Source organism: Chiloscyllium plagiosum, unplaced genomic scaffold, assembly GCF_037043375.1.
Source record: "Chiloscyllium plagiosum isolate Xiang-an unplaced genomic scaffold, Cpla_swu_hap1 HiC_scaffold_22, whole genome shotgun sequence".
Taxonomy (NCBI): domain Eukaryota; kingdom Metazoa; phylum Chordata; class Chondrichthyes; order Orectolobiformes; family Hemiscylliidae; genus Chiloscyllium; species Chiloscyllium plagiosum.
The window spans coordinates 13322818-13350598 of record NW_028270160.1 but is presented as its reverse complement, the minus strand read 5'-3'; the positions used below and the strand labels follow the sequence as shown (position 1 = coordinate 13350598).

The 27781-nt window shown below is 41.9% G+C and overlaps 1 protein-coding gene across 1 annotated transcript in view; it reads left to right on the top strand.

Moving 5' to 3' along the window:
* Nucleotides 1-27781, top strand: part of ubtd1b (ubiquitin domain containing 1b) — a 104148-nt gene that overhangs the window by 65373 nt on the left and 10994 nt on the right. The window contains exon 2 of the mRNA XM_043712987.2: nucleotides 13449-13676. Within this exon, the coding sequence (XP_043568922.1) occupies nucleotides 13449-13676 (228 nt within the window). The remainder of the gene's footprint in view (nucleotides 1-13448; nucleotides 13677-27781) is intronic.

Genomic DNA, 27781 nt, shown 5'->3' with positions numbered 1-27781 from the left:
CCGTGTTGCAGTAGAAAACCTGCCTGCCAGAATGCTGGTCCCTAACCTATTAAGGTGCAAACCGTCTCTCTTGTAGAATTTATGTTTACCACAAAATATATCCCAGTGATCCAAGAACTTAAATCCTTGCTTCCTGCACCAGTTCCCCAACCACACGTTCAAGTCCATTATCTCCCTGTTTCTGGCCATACCAGCCCGAGGAACTGGAAGCAAACCGGAGATAACCACCTTGGACGTCCTGCTTTTCAGCCTTCTTCCTAGTTCTCCGAAGTCCCGCTATAGTATATTCCTCCTCTTCTTCCCGACATCATTTGTGCCGACATGTACCACCACCTCTGGCTCTTCACCCTCGTCCTTGAGGATTTCCTGCACTCTGTCCACAATGTCTTTCACCCTGGCACCAGGAAGGCAACACAGCATCCTTAAATCCCATCTCCTGCCACAAAAACCCCGGTCAGTTCCTCTCACGATGGAGTCCCCTATTACCACAGTTCTGTGCGATGTCCTATTCTTCCGCTCTGCCTCTGCGCCAACTTTTGATTGACAGACCTGGCCGCCATGCGAACTGGCGGTGTCATCAGTCTCTACTGTTTCCAAAAGCTTCAACTTGTTCCTGACAGGTACTTCTCCTGGGGTCTCTTGCACCTGTCTCCTCTCTGCCTTCCTCATCGTCTGCTCTCTTCTGGCATGATTGGTGTAATAACCTCGCTGAAGGTCTTGTCCAGAAAGATCTCGTTCTCTCAGATGAGCCTCAGGTCCTCGAGTTCTTTCATCAGCGCTGCAATATGCTCGGTCAATAGCTGAATGTGCACACACTTTCCACACATATACGAGCCAGACACACCAGAGTCGTTGACCTCCCACATCAAGCACGTAGCGCACTGAACCAGCTGGGCAGTCATGTCTTCACTCTCCAACTGTGGCGTAATCACTTCACTCAACCTCCTTGTCAAAGGCTCCTGAGCTGAAGCCTCACTCTTCGATCCAAACTTCCTTAATCCCTCTTTTTGCGGCAAGTTTGTGGACTCTTAATTTAGATTAGAGGAGGATGGAGGGAGGGAGACCCTACTTTGTAGGACCTGGGGTTTAGAACACACCCACTCTAATAGCAATCACTTATCTTCCCGACCGGCTTTGCGCTCCGCCTGAACTTCCGCCCAGCTCCCGCCGCTCTCTGCTGCGATTCATAGCACAAACTGAAGGAACAACACCTTATCTTCGGACTACCCACTATACAACCTTCTGGACTTAATGTTGAATTCAACACTTTTTAAACTGTGAATCATTCTTTCCCTTTCTTTTAGCTTATCATATGTTTTTCTCTCCTCTCCTCCCACCCCCACCACTACCACCCATTCCAGTTACTGTCTTTTCAAGTCTGGCAGGAGACAATACATATGGTGTTCACCTTTCACAGCATTGGCTTCCGGTTCCAGAAACTGTTATGCCCATGGACCTTGGAGGTCTCTGCAGAAGTAAATAAATTAGTAGCACCATTGGTTGAGTTGGTGCATGACAATCCATGAGTATTTGTGGTTGTGTTGCCATGCATGTAACTAGATAATTTTAATAATTACAAATATAATGGCAATGCTAAGAAGGTTCACATAAAAAAGGATGGTAATGATTTTTCACAAGGTGCTGAACTTGTTCAATAATTTAGCATGGCAAGTCACTTTCAGCAATAATTTTAAATGGACCAAAGAGAAGGGATTCAAGGATAGAACCTGGAGAAATGTCCATGGAATTTACTTTTGTGGATGAATTCCAAGTTTGTTACCTGGTGTTATTTATTCAAAAGTCCCTTTTCTTATAATGTAAGTTCTGTCGAGCCCAAAATGTATGTTCAGCCTATGTCTGGAGGTAAAACTTGAACCTGTATGAATTCAGACAGAAACGGTCAGCAAAATAGTGGCACTCCACTCCATGCAAATGCACTGCCAGCACCACTTCAAAATGAAAAACCTGGAATGTTATTTAAGTCAAAGTAAAATACAACAGATGCTGAAAGTATGAAATAACAGCTAAGTGCTGGACAAACTCAGTTTCTGGCAGCATCTTTGCAGAGGAAAGCAGTTGGACTTGGATATTACTTCTTCAGAATGGACACTAAAACGTTAACACTGCTTTTCTCTGCAAAGATGCAAAACAGATTAGGCGAAAGTGAGGACTGCAGATGCTGGAGATCAGAGTCAAGATTATAGTGGTGCTGGAAGAGCACCACAGGTCAGGCAGCATCCAAGGAGCAGGAAAATCAACGTTTCGGGCAAAATCCCGGTTAAAAACAAAGTGCTAGAGCAACTCAATAGATGGGGCAGCATCTTTGCAGAGAAAAGCAGTGTTAACGTTTTAGTGTCCATTCTGAAGAAGTAATATCCAAGTCCAACTGATGACTGATTTTCCTGCTCCTTGGATGCTGCCTGACCTGTGGTGCTCTTCCAGCACCACTATAATCTTGACTCTGATCTCCAGCATCTGCAGTCCTCACTTTCGCCTAATCTGTTTTGCATGGCTACTTAACAGAAAACTGCAAGTTTTAATGTTCCTTTCCAGGCACTGAACGTGACTGCCTCACTTGATGATCAAATTATCTATGTCAGTACTCAATTGTCAATCATTTAATCACTTTAAAGTCACTACTGCATCATAGTACAGGAAATTACTTTGGCATTGGGAAATATCATGCCAATGTGTAAGGTTATTGCTGTTGCATCCTCTCTATTTGTACTAGAAACAGGGTGCAGGCCCTCTTCCTTTACAGTTAGTATCCTAATTTGTTGAGTAGGATGTGCATGAAATTCATGACAGACTGATAGACACACAAATTTGAGATCTTCAAATATGTTGGTTCACAACACCAATGCTAATTTAATACAGTAACATTTATGCTCTGAGTTAGGGTAAGTGGCACAAAAAATGTCTGGTTGTTTCAGAGTGCAAGGAATGTTGGCAATTCCTTTTTTTGAGTTTCTATTGATTTAAGTGGTTTAATATATAAACTTCATTTTTTTTTTAAATGTATTGTCTGATGTTCACTGGATTTCCTCTTCACTGCTCCCTCCATTTTGGTTTTTGATCCTGATAAAAGTTTTATCAGTAAGCACAGTCATTGGGGATAAGAGGTTTGGTGCCCAAGAAAACTTTGCTGTTAGGTTGGTGATTATAATTTGTTTTTCTGGGAGGCTTAAATAAACTCAACAAATAGTCTCCTTCTGTTCTGTACCACTTTGGAACTTTTAGCTTGCTACTCATGATTGTAACACTTGTTTTCTGTTTAAAAAAACTCAACTACCGAAGAAGGGAGAATACAGTAATTGTTTAAATGTGGAGAGATGCAATAGTAAATATGTCCCCCATTAGCTTTTTCAGTTAACCAGTGATGATAGTTGTAAAACAAAAGTTGAAATTGGTTTTCAGTATGATTATTTTGCAGACTGATAGGTGGAACAGCCAAATTTGACTTCAGTAGTCATTGTGGCTCTAATCTGTGAAACTTGAACATAAACTGTCTTTAACACAACCAAATTTAAGCATTTACCTTATTATTTTGGCAGTTTCCATGAGTCAACTTTCTAGAAATTTGTGATTTAACAGAATCAGAAAATGAACATGTATGCAAAAGGGTGTGTTCAAATTTTGTTAAAGTTTAAAAATTGAATGTACTCCATTTTCAGGCAAATGTGCACATGAATTAAACCTTTGCTGAGGGGCATGTAAGTGTGAGAGTCTAAAGTTCTTTGATAATTTCAAGGGCCTTTGTTTTGACGTTCTGGTGCTGTTAGCATTCCTTGTGGAATTGAAGGTGTACACAATACAAGTAGTGTTTGGCCACGAGCAGCTTTTTGTCCTTTTTAAACATCTAAGTGAGTATTAGTCCATGAGGTAGTGTGTCACAAGCTGATAGTTGAGTTAAATTTCTAATTTATACCTGTTTTGTTGAAATACAATGGATAAGTTTTCTTTGCAAGTGAGGAGAAGATGTTACAGTCTGTGCTGATCTTGTGATTAACACTTGTTTGCATGTTGGATTTTGGATTGTTGCTCAGTGGAAACAAAATTAAAACCTTAAATTCTTCCTGTGCTTCAATCACCAGCACCTCCCCAGTGCATCCATTGATTAGTTTAATCTACCTTCCTTGAGTAAAATATCTTTGCCATAGCAGGCCTAACAGAGGTATGAATATTTATTAGTATTCTGTGTGAAGTTGGCCAGATTTCTATAGGAACCTTGGAATACCTAGTCTGAACAGATTCAGAGCAATGAATACCTAGAATAAGCAGTCAGTCATACAGCATGGAAACAGACCCTTTGGTCCAACCAGTCCATGCCTAAAATGCCAAACTAAACTATTCAATTTTTAAACTTTAACAAAATTTGAACACACCCTTTTGCATACATGTTAATTTTCTGATTCTGTTAAATCACAAATTTCTAGAAAGTTGACTCATGGAAACTGCCAAAATAATAAGGTAAATGCTTAAATTTGGTTGTGTTAAAGACATGTTCCTGGCCCATATTCCTCCAAACCGTTCCTGTTCATGTATAGTGGTTAACTTTTTAAAGCACTAGATTTCTTTCAGAAACAGGTAGGTGTATGTTCATAATCAATGGGGAACTGCTTTGGAAGGAATGAGAATTTGGGCCTCAACTTTCCACTCTGGCACAGCAGAAGCCAGACGGAGTCTACCAAGCCTGCTAACTCAGCACTCTGTTCTACAGTGGTGAGACCTAGATAAGATCAGTGAAGTGGGAAAGAAAGCCAAATGCTTTCCACCTTCACAGTGCAAGATTTATTAATGTTTCTTGGCAGGGCAAGATCACTAAATCAGAGCGTCTGTAGTATGCAAGTTCAGTCAGCATATATTCATTGCTCAAACCTACGGTGTCTGTACTGGGTTGGTTTTGTTCATGGAATGAGTGACAGCCATATGTCCCCAAAGACCTCTGGTTAAGGTGAACTGGCCACTGGCTCAAATTCTCCAGGTTGTCTGTATCTCTGCTGCAGCAACACCAGTGAGCAAGATATGGAAGTGCTGGACGCAAATAAATGGGATGCAGCTGTTGATGGTTGTGACCTACATTCCCTTGTAATTTTTTTCTTGTATACCGAACCAGAAATCAATGTTTCTGTGCACAGAGCAGCATGTGCAAAGCCTCTGAGCATCTGCAGCCATGCTGAGCATGTCCACGACCTATAGAAAAGTGGTTTAGAGGCAAGAACTGGAAAGCTGAGCTAACTCAGAAGAGATCCCAGAGGAAACAAAGGCCAGCGTATCATGCACCATCTCAGCCACCTGTCTTTCTCTGCAGCAAATTTTGGGGTAGTGGGACTTGCGAGCTATACCAAGTGGTGTGTAGCACAGTTTACTGCAGCATTATTGTGGTCAATTGTCACGAGACAGAAGGTTTCCAAACGACTGAAAAAAAAAACAGTGCTGGAGTTTTGTGTCTCCCCCATTTCAGCATTGAGATTGTGCAATCACAAAATTCTCGCTTTCATTATGGCAGAGAAAAACTGATATTCTATATTACTAGATCAAATTGGCTACTTCTTACAAATGTCTTCTGAAAATAATGTGTCATGTGATGTAATTTTGTCTAGTGTATTTTTAATATTTGGTTGTGAGAACTAGCAGTTTTGAAGATTGCGTGAGAATCTGTTTTAAAGCATGGCACCATTTTTTAAGATACATAAGATCATGGCTATGCATATAAATTGGACTCAGTAATTTTTTTCTATTCTTCTCTCTCCCATCTGTTGGTTATCCAATGATTAAAGGCTAAGTGAATTGGACCTGTGTTCTCTGACATTGAGAAGAATGACTGTGATCTCTTGAAAATCCCCTCAATCTTGTTTTTTTGACAGAAAGGACATTGGGCATATTTCCTTTGGCTGGGGAATTTAGAACATTAGGCCCAATCCCAGGATAGAGGGCTGATCATTTAAGATTGGGATGAGGCGAAATTTCTTCAGCAACGGTTAATGTTTGAAATTCAATATCATAGATGGTTGAGTACCCCATTGTTCAATACATTTAATGCTGAGGGACAGATTTTGGTTTCTTCAGATTAAAGTATATAGGGAAAAGGCAGAATAGTGGAGTTCAGGCCTGTACAGGATTAGGCTTGTATTGGTTAGGCTACTGTTGGAATATTGTGTGCAATTCTGGTCTCCTTCCGTCGGAGGCTGAGGGGTGACCTTCTAGAGGTTTACAAAATTGAAGGGCATGCATAGGATAAATAGACAGTCTTTTCCCTGGGGTAGGAGAGTCCAGAACTAGAGGGCATAGGTTTAGGGTGAGAGGGGAAAGATATTAAAGAGACCTAAGGAGCAACTTTTTCCACACAGGGTGGTAAGCGTATGGAATGAGCTGCCAGAGGAAGTGATGGAGGCTAATACAATTGCAACATTTTAAGAGGTATTTGAATGGATATATGAATAGGAAGGGTTTGGAGAGATATGGGCCAGGTGCTGCCAGGTGGGACTAGATTGGGTTGGGATATCTGATCGGCATGGACCGAAGGGTCTGTTTCCATGCTGTACATCTCTGACTCTAAGTATCAGCCCCGATTGTGTCAAATAGCAGAATAGATTCAAGCGGTCATATGGTCCACTTCTTATTTCTTTTCTTGTATTAAGCACACTTAAGCCAGATGAATTTGCCATGGTGTCATTTCTTGCTGACTTCAGAAGCAATTCCTTAATTTATGCAAAATATTCCAATTTTCGTTCACTGTCCTGGTTGCTACTCTGAGAAATAACTAAAGCTGATTTCTGGAACACTAAGTTGGCAGAGTCCGTGTATGAAGCGAGTTCTCAAACCAGTACTTGAGACATTATTACTTAAGTGCAGAATCAAACATAATATGCCTTTAAAGTTAGAAGTAATAGCTCGCAGATTTCATTTCATGAAAACATTGAGGACTTTTTAGGGCTTGGCTATGTAGGCCTATTCTGGAATACAAAATAGTTGCAAGACGAAGCTAACTCTGTCTCAGTACTTTTGTCACCAAACCATTTCTGTCAAATGAAACAAGTTAGTATTATTTATTTTAAATGGATGATTGAATCTTTCACTACCTTTTAAGATATTACAATACATTTGAATTAAGTTGTGCTTAAGATTAATTTTGTTTTCTAAAATGTTTCCCCAAAACCCAACCCCAAATCTGTTGAGTTTGTTTCTGATTTGTAACAGTTGGTATCACACCGAAAGGTGCCAGCAGCATTTTACATATAACTTAAATAATGAAAATCCACAAAGCTGAGCAAGACTAGAGCCTCCAGGGGGTTTCCCATTGGTTGAATCTAGTTTGGATGGCTTACCACTAGATTTGCATTAATACAAGGCTGGCACTGTTTTCTGATTGTACAGTGTGATTAGGCTAGTTATTTTCTGTTTAGTTCCTTGTTTGCAGTCATGTTTGTAGTTAAATTTTGGCTCTGCTGGATATTGGTTTTTGTTGCTGAATCATCCACTTGACATGAGTATAGATGTCTGCTTTGTCAACATGTTGGATCAGCTGAGCAGGCTTGGAATTGCTGCCTCTGACTTTCTCTAAGGGCTATCTCACAATGTTGCTTCTCCTCCACATAAAAAATGGCTACTAAGGCTTACTTTACTTAGAGCAATTTACCCAGCAGCTGTTTGTAGCTTGAGGAATGTGAATGCTGATTAAGTTTTAGTAGTAAGAATGCAAGCTGGAATAAAGATATTATAGGTTGAAAATAGTTTGACATTAAACTAGGGTCCTCTAAGTGATTTTTATCTGACCAGGTTTTCATTTTGACTTACTGAGGCAAGTTGTGGCAGTGGAGAAGGCACCATCAAGCTTGGCAAGAGATGATTGAATGAATAAATAAATAATGCTAGCAAGCTGACAGGCTCTTCAAACACAGTACACCTGGGGTTAATATCTCTGAGTCATTAGTTTCAGGTGCCAACAGAGCCCTAATAGTTGTTAATGCATGTGTACATGTACACCAGACACACCCAAACTTGTATGTTTGCTGCCAGTAGGTGATGCATGCCTAAGACATTTGTCATACCTTCCACATAAACAAACTAACAATAAAATGGTTGTTTTGTATTTTTGTTTTTTTGTTGTCACATCAATATGAACCAGTTTATTGTTTATTTTAATTGGTTAACATTTTAATTGTATCTGTTTCATTTCCCCCCCCTCCCAATCTAATTTTCTCCCTATTATCTCAGGCAGAGTTCCTTCATGCTTGGATATATTCCCATTGGGTATTGATAGCCCTTGACACTAAAGTTGTGATGGCTTAGATTGAGCCATGAAAATCCTCCATCATGACACTTTTTCCCATTCTTCGTCTTTGAACCGAAAGTCCACAGTACTTTTGGGGAACCTGGAATTATGTTGTGTTTAAAATGGCAGCCAACAGCAAATGTGCAGTTCACCTGCGCTCGTTTTGTTCTGACAATAGCAGAAACCCTTTTTGAACAGGTCTCATGAACTCACTCCTTGCTGCCATTTCCATATTGCATGTTACACAGTGACTGGTTTTGGAATACCCAGACTGCACACATGTACTTGTCTGTTATAGGTAATGATAACAGAAATACCTAGCTATAGACACAGGCAAAAGAGTTTTGAAAGATTATTCTCCTGAAAGCTGAACATATAATGGTAGTTGGCACAGACTTCAAAAGGGAAAATTGATTGGCCAGCCACATTGACTTTGACTTTGATTTTCAACAACATTGAAATTAAGAATAAACACCAGTTCGTCAAAGGTCGTGTAGTAGATCTAATACTTCGATTTTCAAAAAGCTGTCTCATAGTAATTTCATGACTAAGTTTGGCACGAGTGCTAGAATGGGTAGAAAGCTGGGTATAGAACAGAGCACCAAAGTGTAGAGTTAAGGGTAGCTACTTGAATGGCACACAGTGGGATTGGTGCTGGGAAGGCTGACATTCTCCATTTACATTAATGATTTGGAACCTGATTTACAATTTAATAAATTTGCAGACTGTACTACATTAGAGGAATAATTGATTTTACGCTTTCTGCATTATATAAAAGATGAATTTTTAAAATTGACTGTTTAATTAGCAAATTAATTTCAATATGAAGTGTGAGCCTGTACCATTTTGGTAGGAAGTACAAGAAAGCCACATTATTGGATATTAATCATAGATGAGGCCAAATATTCATGTTCGAATCTTGAGGGGATGTGGGAGAAAGAGAAAGTGAGACAATGTAATTATCAGGAATGGCTAAACCGATAGTGGATCTTGTAGAAAAACCAAAGTTGAGAAGTGACCTAATTGAGGTTTTTTCTACTTTGAGGAGTCAAAACCTAAGTGCCATAAAGACAACAGTCTTTATTAAACCCTTGATGAAATTGAAGAGAAACTTTTTCACTTAATATTTAGCATGTGAAACACTACCACTGTTAAGGCAAATAACAATTTGCATTTTATACATTTTAAGCAAAAACTAGGTAAGCACATGCATGAGAAAGTATAGAATAATATGCTGATTTGACAGTGGGTGACAGGGAAGATGTTTGTGTGGGTTATAAGCACAAGTCTAGATGAACAGGCTTGATAGGCCAGATTATTTGTTTGGAGAAAGTGAGGACTGCAGATGCTGGAGATCAGTGTCGAAGAGTGTGGTGCTGGATAAACACAGCTGGTCAAGCAGCATCTGAGGAGAGAAGAGTTGAAACTCCAGGCAAAAGCCCTTCATCAGGAATGAGGCTTGTGGGCCAGTGGAGGCTGAGAGATAAATGGAAGGGAGGGGGGGGGGGGGTCCCAAGGCAGAAGATGAGGTGTTTTTACCTCCAGGCTTGCTTCAGTGATGTTAACAGTTTGGTTTCATTTCTTGCATTGGCTGAGATCAACATTGAAGAACCTGCCTTCTCAACCTTGTCCCTCACTTGAAGCATGCAGAGCCTCAGGTTCAACTCTGCACTCGTCAGTGCTCTCCGAGAGCAGTCCTGTGATACATTGGGTCTATGACAACTAATACTAACATCTTTTCAAAACCATTCAGAATCTTGTTTGTTCAATGAGATAAGTTTCAGAAATTACAGACCTAATTTACTCAGCCTTGTTTGTATAACAACCCTTTCACCCATGGGACTAAATTGAAGACAAATTTGAGTTGGAGGACTGAGCTGGATGCAAGGAGCAAGTTCTTTTCTTGGGTGATTGTGATTTTGGAGGTGCTTTTAACTTCTCAAACTCCAATTCACCCAATTTTTCAAATATTTAACATCCCCTTTGAATTATTGTTGTCTTTATTTAGGCCTCTTGCGTGTGGTACCTCGTCCTTTCTCGGGAAATACTTGTGGATCTTGATATCCATGATACTCATAACTATTTTCCAGTCCATCCTTTTGTATGTTTGTAATAACCTGCTGCCTATTGCTCCTTCAATGTTAGCACATGAGGCTCACCTATCTTCGCTGTCTTTTACTGCAGATCTTTCTACATCATCAGTGATTTTGTCGCAACATCCTACAAGACTAAGTATTCTCTGGAGGAGAACACAGTATTTTTTTTGCCATTACCTGCACTTTAAGAAATCGTGTTAGCTTACATGTCCTGCTTCTTTGTGCAAACCAGGATATGGCTGAACCTTCCTGCTGCATACTATTATTTTGTCACAAAGCTTATATACAAACTTAACAAGTGTGAATCTATTTAAAAATGTTTGTTTTAAAAGTATATCAAAATATTTTGCAAAATTTTGAATGGGTTTCCTGCACACTTTATAAACTTTGTTTCTTCATTTGTGTTTTCACATTTGAAAATTGCTAACCACTCATCCTACATGAAAAGTTTGACTGAGTTCAGGAAGGGAGAAAGGTTTGCAGAAAGACAGGAGATAGGTTGGGTTACAAAGTAAATGAATGTTAGGTTATTGAGAGAGGTCTGTTTTCTCTATGGTTTTTGAGTTGATTCTCTCTCATCAAATGTGGATCAGATTGGGAGGAGAATTATCTCCATTTGAATAATGTTCTTTAGAAAATTCTTTTGTTGTCAACCTGTATCCATTAAGCTTTTAATCCCTATACAAGGTAAAATAGAGAATGCTGGAAATACGGCAGGCCAAACAGGATCAAGAGTGAGAAACAATTCACATGTCAAGTTGATGCCTTTTCATTAGGTTTTAATCCTACTGCACTTGATCAGCAATTCTTTTTGTTACTTCAAGAACAGCTTAGATTTTATATAGAACCTTAATTAAATGCCCCACGGCACAGAACAGGAGCATTTTAAAACAAGTGGCACCATGCCAAGAAATATTAGGCCAGATAACAAAGTTTGAGCAAAGAAGTAGGTTTTAAAGAATGTCTTAGAGGAGTGAGAAGTAGAGAAGTGGAGGAGTTGAGGGAGGGAATTCAAGGTTGAAGCTTAAGCAATTAAAGGCATTGCCATTGTTATGGACCAGACCAAACCCCTTCAGAACACAGAGATAGCAAAGACCCTATCTTTTGTCTTAAGGTAAGTGTAGGGTGCTATGTTCCAGATGTGGTTTGATTGGTCAAACTACCAGACTTTAAGCAAAATGCACTTTATTCCTTCACCACAGTTAAAATACAAACCAAAAAATGGCATAACTTTGCATCAAAATACTTAAAAAAAAAAAAAAAAAATTAACTACTCATGAACTGTTCCAATATAGCAGCATGCCATAAACACCTTTGGCAAAGGCATTCAGCAAAACCGATTTCTCTGACATGCTATCTTCTGGAGTCTAGGAGAAGGATGCTGACAGCTTGAATCCAGCAACAGAGAGAGAAGTCTGAGTTTCTTCAGCAGAGAGAGGGGTGTATCTAGCAGCTTCAATTCCAAAACCTCAACTGAAAGCAAAACTAAGACCCAGCCTGTGTGAAACCCTGACTCCACCCACTCATGTTGTTTTTGTCTAATTTTAAAAAGAGAAAAAACTATTTACTCTGTTTGCCATGGAACAGACACCTGGTTGACAACACACTGCTTCAAGAGAAACAGGACAGAATAACTCGCTCTTAAAGGTACATTTTATTACACCACCAGTGATGTGCATTGCCAATTTTACAAGACGTCCCTCTGCAGGTAACCTGTGTTGTGGGAATAGAGATGATTTGAGACATGGGGGAGCAAAGCCATAGAGGGCTATGTAAACCAGGATTAGAATTTTAAAATGAATGCATTGCCTAACTAGGAGCCAGCATAAATCAGTGAGCACAGGAGTGACAGGTAAATGGGATTTGTTGAGAGTGGTTTACTAGTTACATTACAACATGTATCATTTGGCTGTTACTCCCACTAAAACTATTGGGAACGCAAGTCATCTTGCCCTCGGCAACAAAAGTTGTCCCCTCCAATTTTCCACATAATCCACTCTGCAGAATGCCATGCAAACCAGTTTGTTCACTTGTGATTGTCTGTCTGTTTCAGAGGAATTGGGAATCCCCTGCTCAAACACCCAACAGCAGCAGCACATGTCAAGAAGACTACAAAAATGGTGCTGTGACTGCAAGACTGAGTAGTAATAATATTCTAGCTGCTTCAATATTACCTGCTCTTCACTCTGCAGGCCTAGCAAGGGCAAGGTTGTGACTATGTTGGCAAATGTTAGCCATCCTTGAGCTAACAGATACAGAGAGTGACTTTATGAACAAAAATTGCCCATGTCTCAAATATGTCAAACTTACTGACCTGATTCAGCAGCTGTTTTGGTGTTTAAAAGTCAAGGTTTTAAAAATAAAGAATAATCCAGTCATGTATACCATTGTTATGAGCAACCAACTAGGGATTGAGATGGTAGTACTGGACAGTAAGTCTAGGACTGCAGAGTACACAGGACAGTTTGACATGGAGAAAGTGAGGACTGGAGATCAGAGATGGAAAGTGTGGCGCTGGAAAAGGACAGGAGATCATGCAGCATCTGAGCAACAAGAGTCAACGTTTCAGTCATAAGCCCTTCGTCAGGAATGTCCTGATGAAGGGCTTATGCCCAAAATGTCAACTCTACTCAGATGCTGCCTGACCACCTGTGCTTTTACAGCACCACACTTTTTGACAGTTTGACATGTCTTTTTAGAGCTATGCCTAAACATTTGTGCCTCAAGTTGTTCAAAGTCATTATTCAGTGCTGAATGAATGATTGGACTTCACATTGTATGCATGATTACATGGATTGACTTGGTCAACCAACCTGTACTGTCCTTCATTGCAAGGTCTCCTAAAATACTATTTTTTTAAATATATTTTCAAGTCTGACATCATTTCTTTGCTGATCTCTCATTTTTTGTGTTCTGAAGGGGGGGGGGGGGGTCGTTGGACCCAAACGCTAACTCTGATTTCTCTCCAGATGCTGTCAGACCTGCTGAGCTTTCCGGCAACTTCTGTTTTTGTTTCTGATTTACAGCATCCGCAGTTCTTGAGGTTTTATTTTTATAAGGTTTTTTCTTGATTTCAGGTCGAAATGAGCCCCTGAAGAAAGAGAGGCCAAAGTGGAAAAGTGATTATCCTATGACAGATGGCCAACTGAGGAGTAAAAGAGATGAATTCTGGGATACAGCACCAGCTTTTGAAGGTCGCAAAGAAATCTGGGATGCCCTTAAGGCAGCTGCCTATGCCATTGAATGCAACGATCATGAACTGGCCCAGGCTATTGTAGATGGCGCTAGTATTACCTTGCCACATGGTAAGCACAACAGTGTCAAATGGTGTTTTACAGCATGTTCTTGATCCTACAAAGTCTCCAATGATATCTTCAAAATTGTAGGCTAGTTTCCCAAATTCTCTCCAGTGATGCACTCTTTAGTGAATACTTCCTTAACTCCACCCTCACCCCCAGTCTAAATTCAGAGTTGTGGAAATCTCCAAAAGTTGAGCTTTTTACCCAGCATCTTTTACATACCTGAGTATTGCCATTTAAAGCTGTAGCCCTTTCCTAATATTACTTCAACTATCCACCATAGAACATACCAGATGGCCTCCTCCTTCATAGACCGCAATTTCCCTTCCCACGTGGTCAATGATGCCCTCTAGCACATCTTATCCACTTCCCACACCTCTGCTCCCTAACCCCACCACTGCAACAGCAGAAAGGACAGAACCCCTCGGTCCTCACCTTCCACCCCACCAACCTCCGGATACATCACATCACATCACATCCTCAGCCATTTCCGCCACCTACAAACAGACCCCACCACCAGGGATATATTTCCCTCCCCACCCCCATCTGTGTTCTGTAAAGTCCATTCCCTCCATGACTCTCTTGTCAGGTCCACTGCCCCAGCCAATCCATCATCCCCTCCCTGCATCTTCCCTCACAGGAATTGAAAAACCTGCAACCACACCTCCCCTTCATCTCCGTCCAAGATCCCAAAGGATCCTTCCGCATCCATCAGAAATTTACCAGCACTTCCACAAGTGTCATCTGCTGTATCCATTGCTCCTGATGTGGTCTCCTCTACACTAGGGAGACAGGATGCCTACTTGTGGAACGCTTCAGAGAACATCTCTGGGACACATATATGAAACAACCCCACCACCCTGTGGCCAAGCATTTTAACTCCCACTCCCACTCCCCCGAGGACATGCAAGTCCTGGGCCGCCTCCATTGCCAAACCTTTACCACCCAATGCCTGGAGGAAGAATACCTCATCTTCTACCTTGGGACCCTCCAACCACATGGGATCAATGCGGATTTCACCAGTTTCCTCATTTTCCCTACCCCCACTTTACCCCCGATCCAACCTTTCAAATCGGCATTGCCTTTTTGACCTGTTTTATCTCTCCATCTTCCTTCCCACCTATCCACTCTACCCTCCTCTCTGATGTATCACATTACCTGCTACCTCACCCCCCCCCCCCCCCCCCCCCCCACTCCCAATCCTCCACCCATTTATCTCTCAGCCCCTTTAGCCCACAAGCCTCATTCCTGGTCAAGGACTTATGCTTGAAATGTTGACTCTCCTTTTCCTCGGATACTGCCTACCTGACTCTGCTTTTCCAGCACCACACTCCCAATACTATCCACCTTGAAGGTTGACCTCCAGTGTTCTAATTTTGAGCCCATTCTGCATATCTAAAGTTAATAGGGAGCTGGATAAACATGAAGGACAAAGGAGCATGAGTTTATGCTGATAAACTGAGTCAAGGAAGGTGGTGGCTATTATGGTTGATAAGCAAAAGATGAAATATTTATTGCTAATGGCCGCCTCCTGTGCTATATTTTATGTCGTTAATCTGACATCCAGCATTTATGGGCGGCACGGTGGCACAGTGGTTAGCACTGCCGCCTCGCAGCTCCTGAGACCCGGGTTCAATTCCCGCCTCAGGCGACTGACTGTGTGGAGTTTGCACGTTCTCCCCGTGTCTGCGTGGGTTTCCTCCGGGTGCTCCGGTTTCCTCCCACAGTCCAAAGATGTGCAGGGCCAGGTGAATTGGCCATGCTAAATTGTCCGTAGTGTTAGGTAAGGGGTAAATGTAGGGGTATGGGTGGGTTGCGCTTCGGCGGGTCGGTGTGGACTTGTTGGGCCGAAGGGCCTGTTTCCACACTGTAATCTAATCTAATCTAATCTAAAAACTTGTTTTCCATTCACCATGTTCATTTGCCCCAATACGGCCAAGCTATATTCTAATATACCCTAGTGAATAGTAAAATGTCTTTGTAGCCTTGGTCTGACATATTTTTCAGTTGCGAGCAACATTTATCTGCATGTACACCCCAGTTTTGATTCTAGATCGATTTTTCTTTTCTCCTTTCATTGGAGCCTTATTGTTGATTCTTTGTGGAATATACTCCAGCACCTCCCAGGGGATTTTGGAAAACCTGAAGTAAAGCTAAGAATGCTGGAAATACTCAGGTTAGGCGACATCTCTGCAGAGAGAAAGAGTTCATGATTCAGATCCATGATCTTTCACTAAAACTGGGAAAAATTAGAAACTTGGACACTTTTTAAGTTGGTGGAGGGTATAGCTGGGGAGCAGGGCCTACAGTTTATATCAGTGGAAGACGGAAGGGATTAACTGGCAAAAGAGTTTGTGGTGCAAGGCCAAGGGTATGGTAATTGGGCAAGTAAAGAAACAAAAGATTGGTTTAGAGAAGGCAGTGAATGGCAGAAAGATAAATAGCTGCCATCTGAAAGCAAAAACAAGAAAAAATGAATTGAAACATAAACTAGCAAAGGAAATTCAATGGAGACAAAGATTACAGACTGAAATGCAGAACTCGTTTTTAAGTTTGGAAGGTTATGGGATGCTTAATCAAAAGATGAGATGTTCCTTGAATTGACATTGAGCTTTACTGGAACAGAGTAGGAGACTGAAGGATGAAAAGTGAGCATGAGGATCAGGGTGATGAATTAAAATAAACCGAACCTCTGTTCACTTGTTGTGTTATTAAACTGAGGTTTGTTTTTTGACTTGCTACTTGCCACTCAACTTCTAAAACCTCACTTTTCTCTCTCCTACTCTTTTGAAATGCTAACACGTTATTGGGCATTCAGAATATTAATTGTGAGGAGTGTTGCACTAATGCTTGTACATGTGCAGTATATCTAAAACAGAAATTTTTCGTAACTTTATTTTTATTTCAGATTTGCAACACCTGCAATGTGTTGATTTTATTTTCAGGGGAATATTTTGTGTTGGTTCTGGATAACCATATCTAAATACGAAGCATCTATGAAACCTTAAATTTCCTCAGCACATGTCCAGGTCCAATGAGGAGAACACAGACATGGACCTCGGCTTCTGAAACCCGTGTTCACGCTAGGATGTGGGTGTTGCAAATGAGGTGCTTCACTATTGGCCGTTTCAGATATGACTGGTTTCCTCAGTCACTTTCAGGGAACAATTAAGAGTCAACTATATTGCTGTAGAACTGAAATCACCTATAGCACCAACCTAACTGTAATGAAGACTATTTCCTTCTGAAAGGAACATTTGTGAAAAGTTGAGTTTTCAAATCCAGCAGTTTCATGGCAACTTTTCCTGAAGGCAGATTCTTAACGGAATTCTACTGCTCAAAATACCACAGTACATTTGAACTCCCATTCTTCGAATTATTATTTCAATAACATAGTTATACTTTACCAGTCCCAGAGCATTCTGAATCAGCAAACAAAAAGATTTAGCTGTTCTATAATATGTGCCAGATCCACTGAAGCAGCAATATTGAAGCAAATCCATTGGCATCATGGTAGCCCACAAACCCACCAACACACTAAAACAGCAGCTAATGAACTTGAAACACCCTATGCAGACAGCAAGCAAAACTCATGTCATTTACAAAATACCCTACAAGAACGATAACTAACAATACATTGGACAAACGGGCAGAAAAGTAGCCACCAGGATATATGAACATCAACTAGCCACAAAACGACATGGCCCTCTCACTAATATCCTTCCTTAGGATAAGGAAGGACACCACTTCGTAGGACAAGCTAAACAGAGACACTCATAAGAGTTCCTAGAAGCATGGCATTCCAACTGGAACTTTTATCAACAAGCACATTGACTTGGACCCCCATTTACCACCCCCTGAGAAAAACAGGAAATGACATCACAGTAGGAAATGACATCATCAACTCAGAAATCCAAACACATAAATAGAAAGCAGGAATCATCAGCAGTGCTTCGTCCGGAGGCTCACTGAAAATGTTACGTAGTATGGTGACGAAATGTCTGAAAATGAACCTTCCAGCTCAGCGCACAAACCTACATCCAGAACATGTTAGCTACTATAGAAGATATCTGTTGCAAGTATACACTCAGATTTTGAATGGTTCATCTGGGTTGCTATCAAAAAGGTGTTCTCTTTATTTCTTTTAGTCAAGTTAGTTAATTTAGTTGATCAAAATCTAGTTTTGTCCAGCTGTTTCTGACGCAGTGGCCAGATATTGAATGGCAATCTTTTAATTTTGTTAGGGTGTTCTTGCACTTAACTTTCATCTCATGTGGGACTTGACTGCTTGTGTGTCAGCAGCCCACCATAGCCTACTCATTTTGAACTCTTCATCTGTGACCAGAGATGAAATGCTTGAAGGGTACCTTCCAACTGAAGCTTAAGCTACGATTAATACTGTACTGTTGTCATTCACTATTGCATGGCCCCTGTACAACTGAAGTAGACAGGCAGGAGGTTGGAAGAACACAACAAGCCACACAGCATCAGGAGGTAGAGAAGTCAATGTTTTGAGTGTAACCCTTCAGGACTAAGGGTACAGGGGGAGCTGCAGATAAAGGGGTGGTGAAGTGGGGACAGTGGAGGGTGCAGCCTGGTTGGTCCGATTGCATGGGAAAGTACCTGGGTGTTAAGGGGGTTGGTAGGGAGAGTTGCGCAAACAAAGGAATGTTAAATGGAATGGTCCTTGCGGAAGGCAGAGAGGGGTGGGGAGGGAAAGGTGTTCTTGATGGTGAGGTCTAGTTGGAGTTGGAGGAAGTGTTTAAGGATGACACTTTGAATGTGGAGACTGGATTGGTGGGTGAGGACAAAGGGGACTCTGTTTTTATTGTGTTTGGAGGGGGAGTGTTTAGAGCAGTGGAATGGGGAATGGAGGTGGTGCAGTGAGGGTTGTCTGGATAACAGGGAGAAAATAAACACATTGTTTGAAATAGGTGGATGTGGGGAATGCTTGGGAATGGAATGTCTCCTCATCCAAGCAGATGCAACGGAGGAATTGTGAAAATGGGATGGAGTTCTTGCAGGATACTGGGTGGGAGGAGCTGTAGTCCAGGTAGTTATGGGAGTCTGTGGGTTTGTAGTAAACAGAAAGCAATGCTGGAGATATTTGCTATTGGTGAAGTTCTGTAACTGCGAAGTCCCAATGAAAAGAAACCTTGGGCATGTTAGATATTTTACTTTTTTTAAAAAAAGGTTACTTTTAGAGGGATGGCAGTGAAGGCAGTGCAATGTTCCTCTTGCAACATGTTTGAGGTGAGGGATGCCATGGTCATCCCTGCTGATTACACTTGCAGGAAGTGCACCCATCTCCAGCTCCTCCAAGACAGTGTTAGGGAACTGGAGCTGGAGTTGGATGAACTTAGGATCATTCGGGAGGCAGAGGGGGTCATAGATCGGAGCTTTAGTGAAGTAGTAACTCCAAAGATTGCAGACAGATGGGTGACAGTGAGGGGGAACTGGGAGGAAGCAGCCAGTGCAGGGACCCCCTGCGGCCGTTCCCCTCAAGAACAAGTATACCGTTTTGGATACTTGTTGGGGGGATGACTTACCAGGGGTAAGTAATGGGGCTCAGGCCTCTGGCATGGAGCCTGTCCCCGTTGCTCAGAAGGGAAGGGTGGAGAAGAGCAGAGCAATAGTAATTGGGGACTCGATAGTTCGGGGCACAGATAGGCGGTTTTGTGGGGGCAAGAGAGACTCACGTTTGGTATGTTGCCTCCCAGGTGCAAGGGTACGTGATGTCTCTGATCGTGTTTTCCGGATCCTTAAGGGGGAGGGGGAGGGGGAGCAGCCCGAAGTCGTGGTCCACATTGGCACCAATGACATTAGTAGGAGGAGGGCTGAGGATGTTAGGCAGGCTTTCAGGGAGCTAGGTTGGAAGCTCAGAGTTAGAACGAACAGAGTTGTTGTCTCTGGTTTGTTACCCGTGCCACGTGATAGAGAGTCGAGGAATAGGGAGAGAGAACAGTTAAATGCGTGGCTACAGGGATGGTGCAGGAGGGAGGGATTCCGGTATTTGGATAACTGGGGTTCTTTCTGGGGAAGGTGGGACCTCTATAAACAGGATGGTCTGCACCTGAACCTGAGGGGCACCAGTATCCTTGGCGGGAGGTTTGCTAGTGCTCTTGGGGGGGGGGTTAAACTAACTCTGCATGGGCATGGGAACCTAGACTGTAGCTTTAGGGTGCAGGACCTGGAGTGTAGGGAGGTTAGGAACATGGCATCAATCTCAAAGGAGGGTGCCTGTAAACAGGAAAGTGGCTTGAAGTGTGTATACTTCAATGCAAGAAGTATATGAAATAAGGTAGGTGAACTTGCAGCGTGGGTTAGTACCTCAGACTTCGATGTTGTGGCTATTACGGAGACATGGGTAGAACAGGGACAGGATTGGCTGTTGCAGGTCCCAGGGTTTAAATGTTTTAGTAGGGTCAGAGGTGGGGGTAAAAGAGGGGGAGGTGTGGCATTGCTTGTCAAAGATCGTACTACAGCTGTGGAAAGGACGATGATGAAGACTCGCCATCTGAGGTAGTTTGGGCTGAGGCTAGGAATAGGAAAGGTGAGGTCACCCTGTTAGGAGTTTTTTACAGGCCTCCTAATAGTCCTAGAAACGTAGAAGAAAGGATTGCGAGGATGATTCAGGAGAAGAGTGAAAGTAATAGGGTGGTTGTTATGGGGGACTTTAACTTTCCTGATATTGATTGGGAAAGCTATAGCTCTAGTTTGTTAGATGGGTCGGTGTTTGTCCAATGTGTGCAGGAGGGTTTCCTGACACAATATGTAGATAGGCCAACAAGAGGTGAGGCCATACTGGATTTGGTTCTGGGTAACGAACCTGGCCAGGTGTTAGAATTAGAGGTAGGTGAGCACTTTGGGGACAGTGACCACAATTCGGTGACTTTTACTCTAGTGATGGAGAGGGATAAGTGTGCACTGCAGGGCAAGAGTTATAGCTGGGGGCAGGGAAATTATGATGCGGTGAGGCACAACTTAGGATGCGTGGCTTGGAAAACTAGGCTTCAAGGCAAGGGCGTAATTGATATGTGGAGCTTGTTCAAGGAGCAACTATTGAGTGTCCTTGATAAGTATGTACCTGTCAGGCAGGGAGGAAAGGATCGTGTGAGGGAGCCGTGGTTTAATAAGGAATTGGAATCCCTTGTTAAATGGAAGAGGGCGGCCTATGTAAAGATGAGGCGTGAAGGTTCAATTGGGGTGATTGAGTTATAAGGTAGCCAGGAAGGACCTGAAGAGAGAGCTAAGAGCAGCAAGGAGGGGACATGAAAGGTCCTTAGTTGGTAGGATTAGGGAAAACCCTAAGGCTTTTTATAGGTATGTCAGGAATAAAAGAATGACTAGGGTAGGAATAGGTCCAGCCAAGGATAGTAGTGGGCAGTTGCGTGTGGAGGCTGAAGAGATTGGGGAGACACTGAATGAATACTTTTCGTCAGTATTCACTCAGGAACAGGACATTGTTGCCGATGTGAATACTGAGTCACAATTAAGTAGAATGAATGGCTTTGAGGTATGTAGGGAAGAGGTGTTGGACATTCTGGAAAGGGTGAATATAGATAAGTCCCCTGGGCCTGATGGCATTTATCCTAGGATTCTCTGGGAAGCAAGGGAGGAGATTGCAGAGCCATTGGCCTTGATTTTTGTGTCCTCGTTGTCTATAGGAGTAGTGCCAGAAGACTGGAGGCTAGCAAATGTGGTTCCCTTGTTCAAGAAGGGGAGTAGGGATAACCCTAGTAACTATAGGCCGGTGAGTCTCACTTCTGTTGTGGGCAAAATCTTAGAGAGAATTGTAAGGGATAGGATTTATGCACATCTGGATAGGAATAATGTGATCAAGGATAGTCAGCATGGTTTTGTGAAGGGCAGGTCGTGCCTCACAAACCTTATTGAATTCTTTGAGAAGGTGATTAAGGAGGTGGACGAGGGGAAAGCGGTAGATGTGGTGTATATGGATTTTAGTAAGGCATTTGATAAGGTTCCCCATGGTAGGCTACTTCAAAAAATACGGAGGTATGGCATTGAGGGTGAGTTGGAGGTTTGGATTAGGAATTGGCTGGCTGGAAGAAGACAGAGGGTAGTAGTTGATGGTAAAGGTTCATCTTGGAGTGCCGTTACTAGCGGTGTTCTGCAAGGATCTGTTTTGGGACCATTGCTGTTTGTCATTTTTATAAATGACCTGGAGGAGGGGCTCGAAGGTTGGGTGAGCAAGTTTGTGGATGATACGAAAGTCTGAGGAGTTGTTGACAGTGAGGAAGGATGTGGCAGGTTACAGCGGGATATAGATAAGCTGCAGAACTGGGCAGAAAGGTGGCAAATGGAGTTCAATGTAGCTAAGTGTGAGGTGATTCACTTTGGTAAGAGTAACAAAAAGATGGGGTACTGGGCTAATGGTCGGATACTTGGTAGTGTGGATGAGCAGAGGGATCTTGGTGTCCATGTACACAGATCTTTGAAAGTTGCCACCCAGGTAAATAGTGCGGTGAAGAAGGCATATGGTGTACTGGCTTTTATTGGTAGAGGAATTGAGTTCCAGAGTCCTGAGATCATGTTGCAGTTGTATAAGACTCTGGTGCGGCCGCATCTGGAGTATTGTGTGCAGTTTTGGTCGCCATACTATAGGAAGGATGTGGAGGCACTAGAACAGGTGCAGAGGAGGTTTACCAGGATGTTGCCTGGTATGGTAGGAAGATCGTATGAGGAAAGGCTGAGGCACTTGGGGCTGTTTTCATTGGAGAAAAGAAGATTTAGGGGTGACTTGATAGAGGTGTGCAAGATGATTAGGGGTTTAGATAGGATTGACCGTGAGAACCTTTTTCCACGTATGGAGTCAGCTATTACGAGGGGGCATAGCTTTAAATTAAGGGGGAGTAGGTATAGGGCAGATGTTAGGGGTAGGTTCTTTACTCAGCGAGTCGTGAGTTCATGGAATGCCCTGCCAGTAGCAGTGGTGGACACCCCCTCTTTATGGGCATTTAAGTGGGCATTGGATAGGCATATGGAGGATAGTGGGCTAGTGTAGGTTAGGTGGGCTTGGATCGGCGCAACATTGAGGGCCAAAGGGCCTGTACTGCGCTGTATTCTTCTATGTTCTATGTTCTATTTTGTAAATTAATACCAATGTGTGTATGCATTTAAAACAGGTTATAATTATTCATCCCTAATCTGGATGCTTTCTTGATTTGACACATTCCTGACTGAGACATTCTTGCTGAAGAAGTAGTATGTATGCAGTCTGTCGGGAAAACCGTAGTGATTTTGTTTTTGCCCCTGGTCTTGCAAGTTTAGTCTTGCAAGTTTCATCGAGCAAGGAGAAGTTATTGAATAGCTGTTTTGATCAAGCACATACCAATGTAGTTGCTGTCAAGTAAGTACTGGTGTAGCACAGAAGAATTAAAACTGGAAAAAAAATACCAAAAGTGTCAAATTTGAAATTAAGTTCTCCATTCCTGGTTTCCCTGCCCTTATCTTATAGATACTTAAGATGAGTTAGGGGCAAGAATCGTAAACCTCCATGACTGCCATGGAGTCTTCATGAATTTTGGATTAATCTCCTGAATATTGCTCAAGTAAACCAGGGAAATGTCTTTAACTTCCATTTTCTTTGAATTTTTGGGTTTATGAAGATATTAAAGGAAGAATAAGACTTTATTTGACTGGATTGGAGGCCAATTGATGCAATCTCCAGCTACATAATCAGTTGGTGATAGTAACCTATGGAGACTGGGTGTAATATCACTTTTGTTACAACACAGACAGCCAAATCATATCAGCCTTCCTGTTCCCGGTATTCGCAACACTGTAAAACTAAAATACACAATGATCCTCAAAATTGCTCCAATGTTTCCTAACTGGATTACTTTGACAACCAATACCAGGCACCAAGTCCATCCCTTAAACAAAAGAATTCACAATTTATTTGGCTTTATCGGGGCATAGTTAAACAAAAGTTTAGCCTAATTAGTGTCTGTGGTTTAAACTGAGTCGTCTTTGATTCTCGCCCCCCCACTCAAAGGTAAACAGACACACTTAAGGGATAAATCAAAAGAAAAATAAGATGAAATTGGTCAGTTCACTTAAGCAATTCACATGATCTATAATACCATAGGAACATGGATTGTACTTTGCGTGGTTTCCAAAGACACTGGTCAATGCAGATAGCTTCCAGTAAGCTCAGGAATATTCATATAATGCTTATAACTGAGATTCTATTCTCCAAATAAGTTTCAATAAGTTGATCATGGAAGGATAGCCAGAGAGCAATCTGGTCTTCCTGTAGCTTTGGCAGTCTCAATACTTCTGACCAAAAATCCAATTTGATATCAGTTCAGACTTTAGTTTATCTTTGTGTTTTTGGTTTTCATTCTCTTTGTTAGACTGGTTGGCACCAACCCCCCCCTATGATAACATTGAAATATCTGACATCTGTTTGACCATAATACATCTCTGGAACTGAAACATCTATAACATTCTTTGAACAAGAATCAATCTGCAGTTAACTTCTAGGCCTGGACTCATAAATGAGTTTATTTGTTCTGTTTTGTGGGGAAAAAAAACTAGCAGCTGTTCACAGCGCAAAGATCACCTTCCACTCTCCGGTCGCAGCTCCACCTGAGACCGGTATTGCCGTAGGTATCTAGCAAAAGCAGTCTTTCTTTAGTTATCCTCCCATCTTTATTTTTGTTGACTGATCCTGACCTCCACTTACTTTCTAATTAAGAGTACTGTATTGGTAGTGATCAGGAGCAGACTGCCCTCCTTTTTATCTTCTAAGTCAGTATACCAAAGAAAAAGAAACCATGAAGAGGTTCCTATTCTGTGTTGCTCATTTCACAGTGGGGCAGTCTCACTAAGTGTCAAAAAATAAAATTGTGTTGGTCAGCTTATGGTGCATTTCCTGTGTGTGGGTTTATATCTCTGCTCAGTGTCAAAGAGGTTTCATGTTTTAATTTTGTAAACCATCTCCTGGCATGCCCTAGTTGTATTGACATTTGGTTTTATTTTAGGCTTCAAATACTTTTGGACTGATTCTCAGTTACAGTTTGCCTTTTGCTCTTCAACCTCTTGCAAAAGCACGTCTATGGCCACAAATTCATGAGTCATGCATCTGATGGCACCGGATGGTTTGTTTCTGTGTTACTGTTTCTGTATTTACTGTCCCTGTAAATACCAATTCTCTTGGTATTTGAATTACTTAAATAATTTAAAGCATGCTTGCTGATCTCCTATGGCTTTGCTCATGGTGAATCGAAGTGTATGCGGTTACAGATGGTGTTCTAGTAAGAAAGCTGTACCTAACTTCACTGAGAATTCAAAAAGAAATTTCTATAAAGCTGGAACCAGGTTCGATTCCCGCCTCGGGTGACTGTCTGTGTGGAATTTGCACATTCTCCATTTATGTGTGTGTTTCCTCCGGGTGCTCTGGTTTCTTCCCACAATCCAAAGATGTACAGATCAGGTGAATTGGCCATGCTAAATTGCCTGTAGTGTTACGTGCGTTAGTCAGGAGTAAATATAGGGTGCGGGAATGGGTTTGGGTGTAGACCAGTCAGCCCTCACAGCTGAACTGATAATCCTCAACTTCACTTTCTTGGCTTTTCTCCATAACCTTTGATTCCCCTGCTGGTTAAAAATGTGTTTATATCAGCCTTGAATATGCTTTCTAACATAGTCTCTCTAGCTTTAATTCCAAGATTCACTACCTTTAGAGAGATGAAAGTATTCCTTGTCTGTCATAAATGGCAACCACTGACTCTGAAATTATGGCCTCTGGTCCTTTACTCATTCTCAAATGAAAATAACCTCTCAGTATCTACTTTGTCAATTCCCTAAGAATTTTGTATGTTTCATTTAGGTCATTGATCTAAATGCTGATGAGTATAAATCCATCCAAACTTACTCAACCTCTCTTCATAAAAACAAAACGTCCCTCCATAGCAAGGATCAACCCAGTGAGCCTTCTCTGGACTGACTCCCATGCTCATATCACTTTTCTTCAATAAGTGACCAACACTGTTCACAGTAGTCCAGGTGTGGTCTGACTAGTACCTTGAATAGTTTTAGCAAGATCTCCCTTTTTTTTAATACTCTATTTACTTTGAAGTGAAGGTCAACATTCCATTTGCCTTTCCTATTACAGCTGAACTTGAATACTAGCTTTTTGTGATTCATGTACCTGAGCCCTCCAATCCCTCTGTGCTGAGGTTTTCTGCAGACTTGCTCCATTCAACTAATATTCAGCTTCTCTATTTTTCCTGCTAAAGTGCATACTTCACATTTTCCCCCTCATTATAGTCTCTCTGACAAGTTTTTGCTCACTCTCTCAACCTGTCAATGCACCTCTGTACCTTTATTGTATCATCCTCAATACTTGCCTTGCCTTTGAATTTTGTAATCTGAAACTTGACAACAGTGCATTCACTTTACTCATTCAAGTCATTAATTTTTATTATAAATAATGTGGCCCAAATACTGGTCCCTGTAACACTCCACTAGTTGCAGCTTGTCATTCAGAAAATTCCCTCTTTATCTCAGCCCTAACTTCTATTAGTTAATTGGTCCTCTATACAAACTAATATACTACCCCATGAGATCTTGCCTTTACGTAGCCTGATGTGGGGTTCCTTTGGACAACTTGTCACCAATTTCACTAAAACACTAATATGTAAGCTTTTCTTATTTCTGCATATGAAAGAAACACTCAGCTGTACCATTTTAGAGATTTTCCTAAATCTGGATTGTATTTTGAATCTTAATAGCTTTTTTTGGGACAGGGGTGGGGGCAGAAGCGAAGAATAAGGGACTTTGGAAATGAAATCATAGCACCAAAGTCTTGTGATCTTAACCAAACAAAAACAATGCAAGGTAAAGAAAAAAAGAAGGAAGCATATGTCAGGTATAGACAGGATAGATTGAGTGAATTCTTAGAGTATAAATTCTTAGAGTAGGAGTGTACTTAAGAGGGAAATCAAGAGGGCAAAAAGGGGATATGCGATAGCTTTTGCAAATAGAATTAAGGAGAATCCAAAGAGTTTTTACAAACACATTAAGGACAAAAGAGTAACTAGGGAGAGGATAGGGCCCCTCAAAGATCAGCAAGGCGGCCTTTGTGTGGAGCCACAGAAAATGGGGGAGATACTAAATAAGTATTTTGCATCAGTATTTACTGTGGGAAAGGAATGGAAGATATAGACTGTAGGGAAACCGATGGTGACATCTTGCAAAATGTCCAGATTACAGAGGAGGAAGCGCTGGATGTCTTGAAACAGGTAAAGGTGGATAAATTCCCAGGACCTGATCAGGTGTACCTGAGAACTCCGTGGGAAGCTAGAGAAGTGATTGCTGGGCCTCTTGCTGAGATATTTGTATCATCGATAGTCACAGGTGAGGTGCCGGAAGACTGGAGATTGGCTAACATGGTGCCACTGTTTAAGAAAGGCGGTAAAGACAAGCCAGGGAACTATAGACCAGTGAGCCTGACCTCAGTGGTGGGCAAGTTATTGGAGGGAGTCTTGAGGGACAGGATGTACAAGTATTTGGAAAGGCAAGCCCTGATTAGGGATAGTCACATGGCTTTGTGCGTGGGAAATCATGTCTCTCAAACTTGATTGAGTTTTTTGAAGACGTAACAGAGGATTGATGAGGGCAGAGCGGTAGATGTGATCTATATGGACTTCAGTAAGGCATTCGACAAGGTTCCCCATGGGAGACTGATTAGCAAGGTTAGACCTCAATACAGGGAAACTAGCAATTTGGATACAGAACTGGCTCAAAAGTAGAAGACCGAGGGTGGTGGTGGAGGGTTGTTTTTCAGATTGGAGGTCTTTGACCAGTGGAGTGCCACAAGGATTGGTGCTGGGTCCTCTACTGTTTGTCATTTACATAAATGATTTGGATGCGAGCATAAGAAGGACAGTTAGTAAGTTTGCAGATGACACCAAATTGGAGGTGTGGTGGACAGTGAAGAGGGTTACCTCAGATTACAACAGGATCTTGACCAGATGGGCCAATGGGCTGAGAAGTGGCAGATGGAGTTTAATTCAGATAAATGTGAGGTGCTGCATTTTGGGAAAGAAAATCTTAGCAAGTCAAGTCTTATACACTTAATG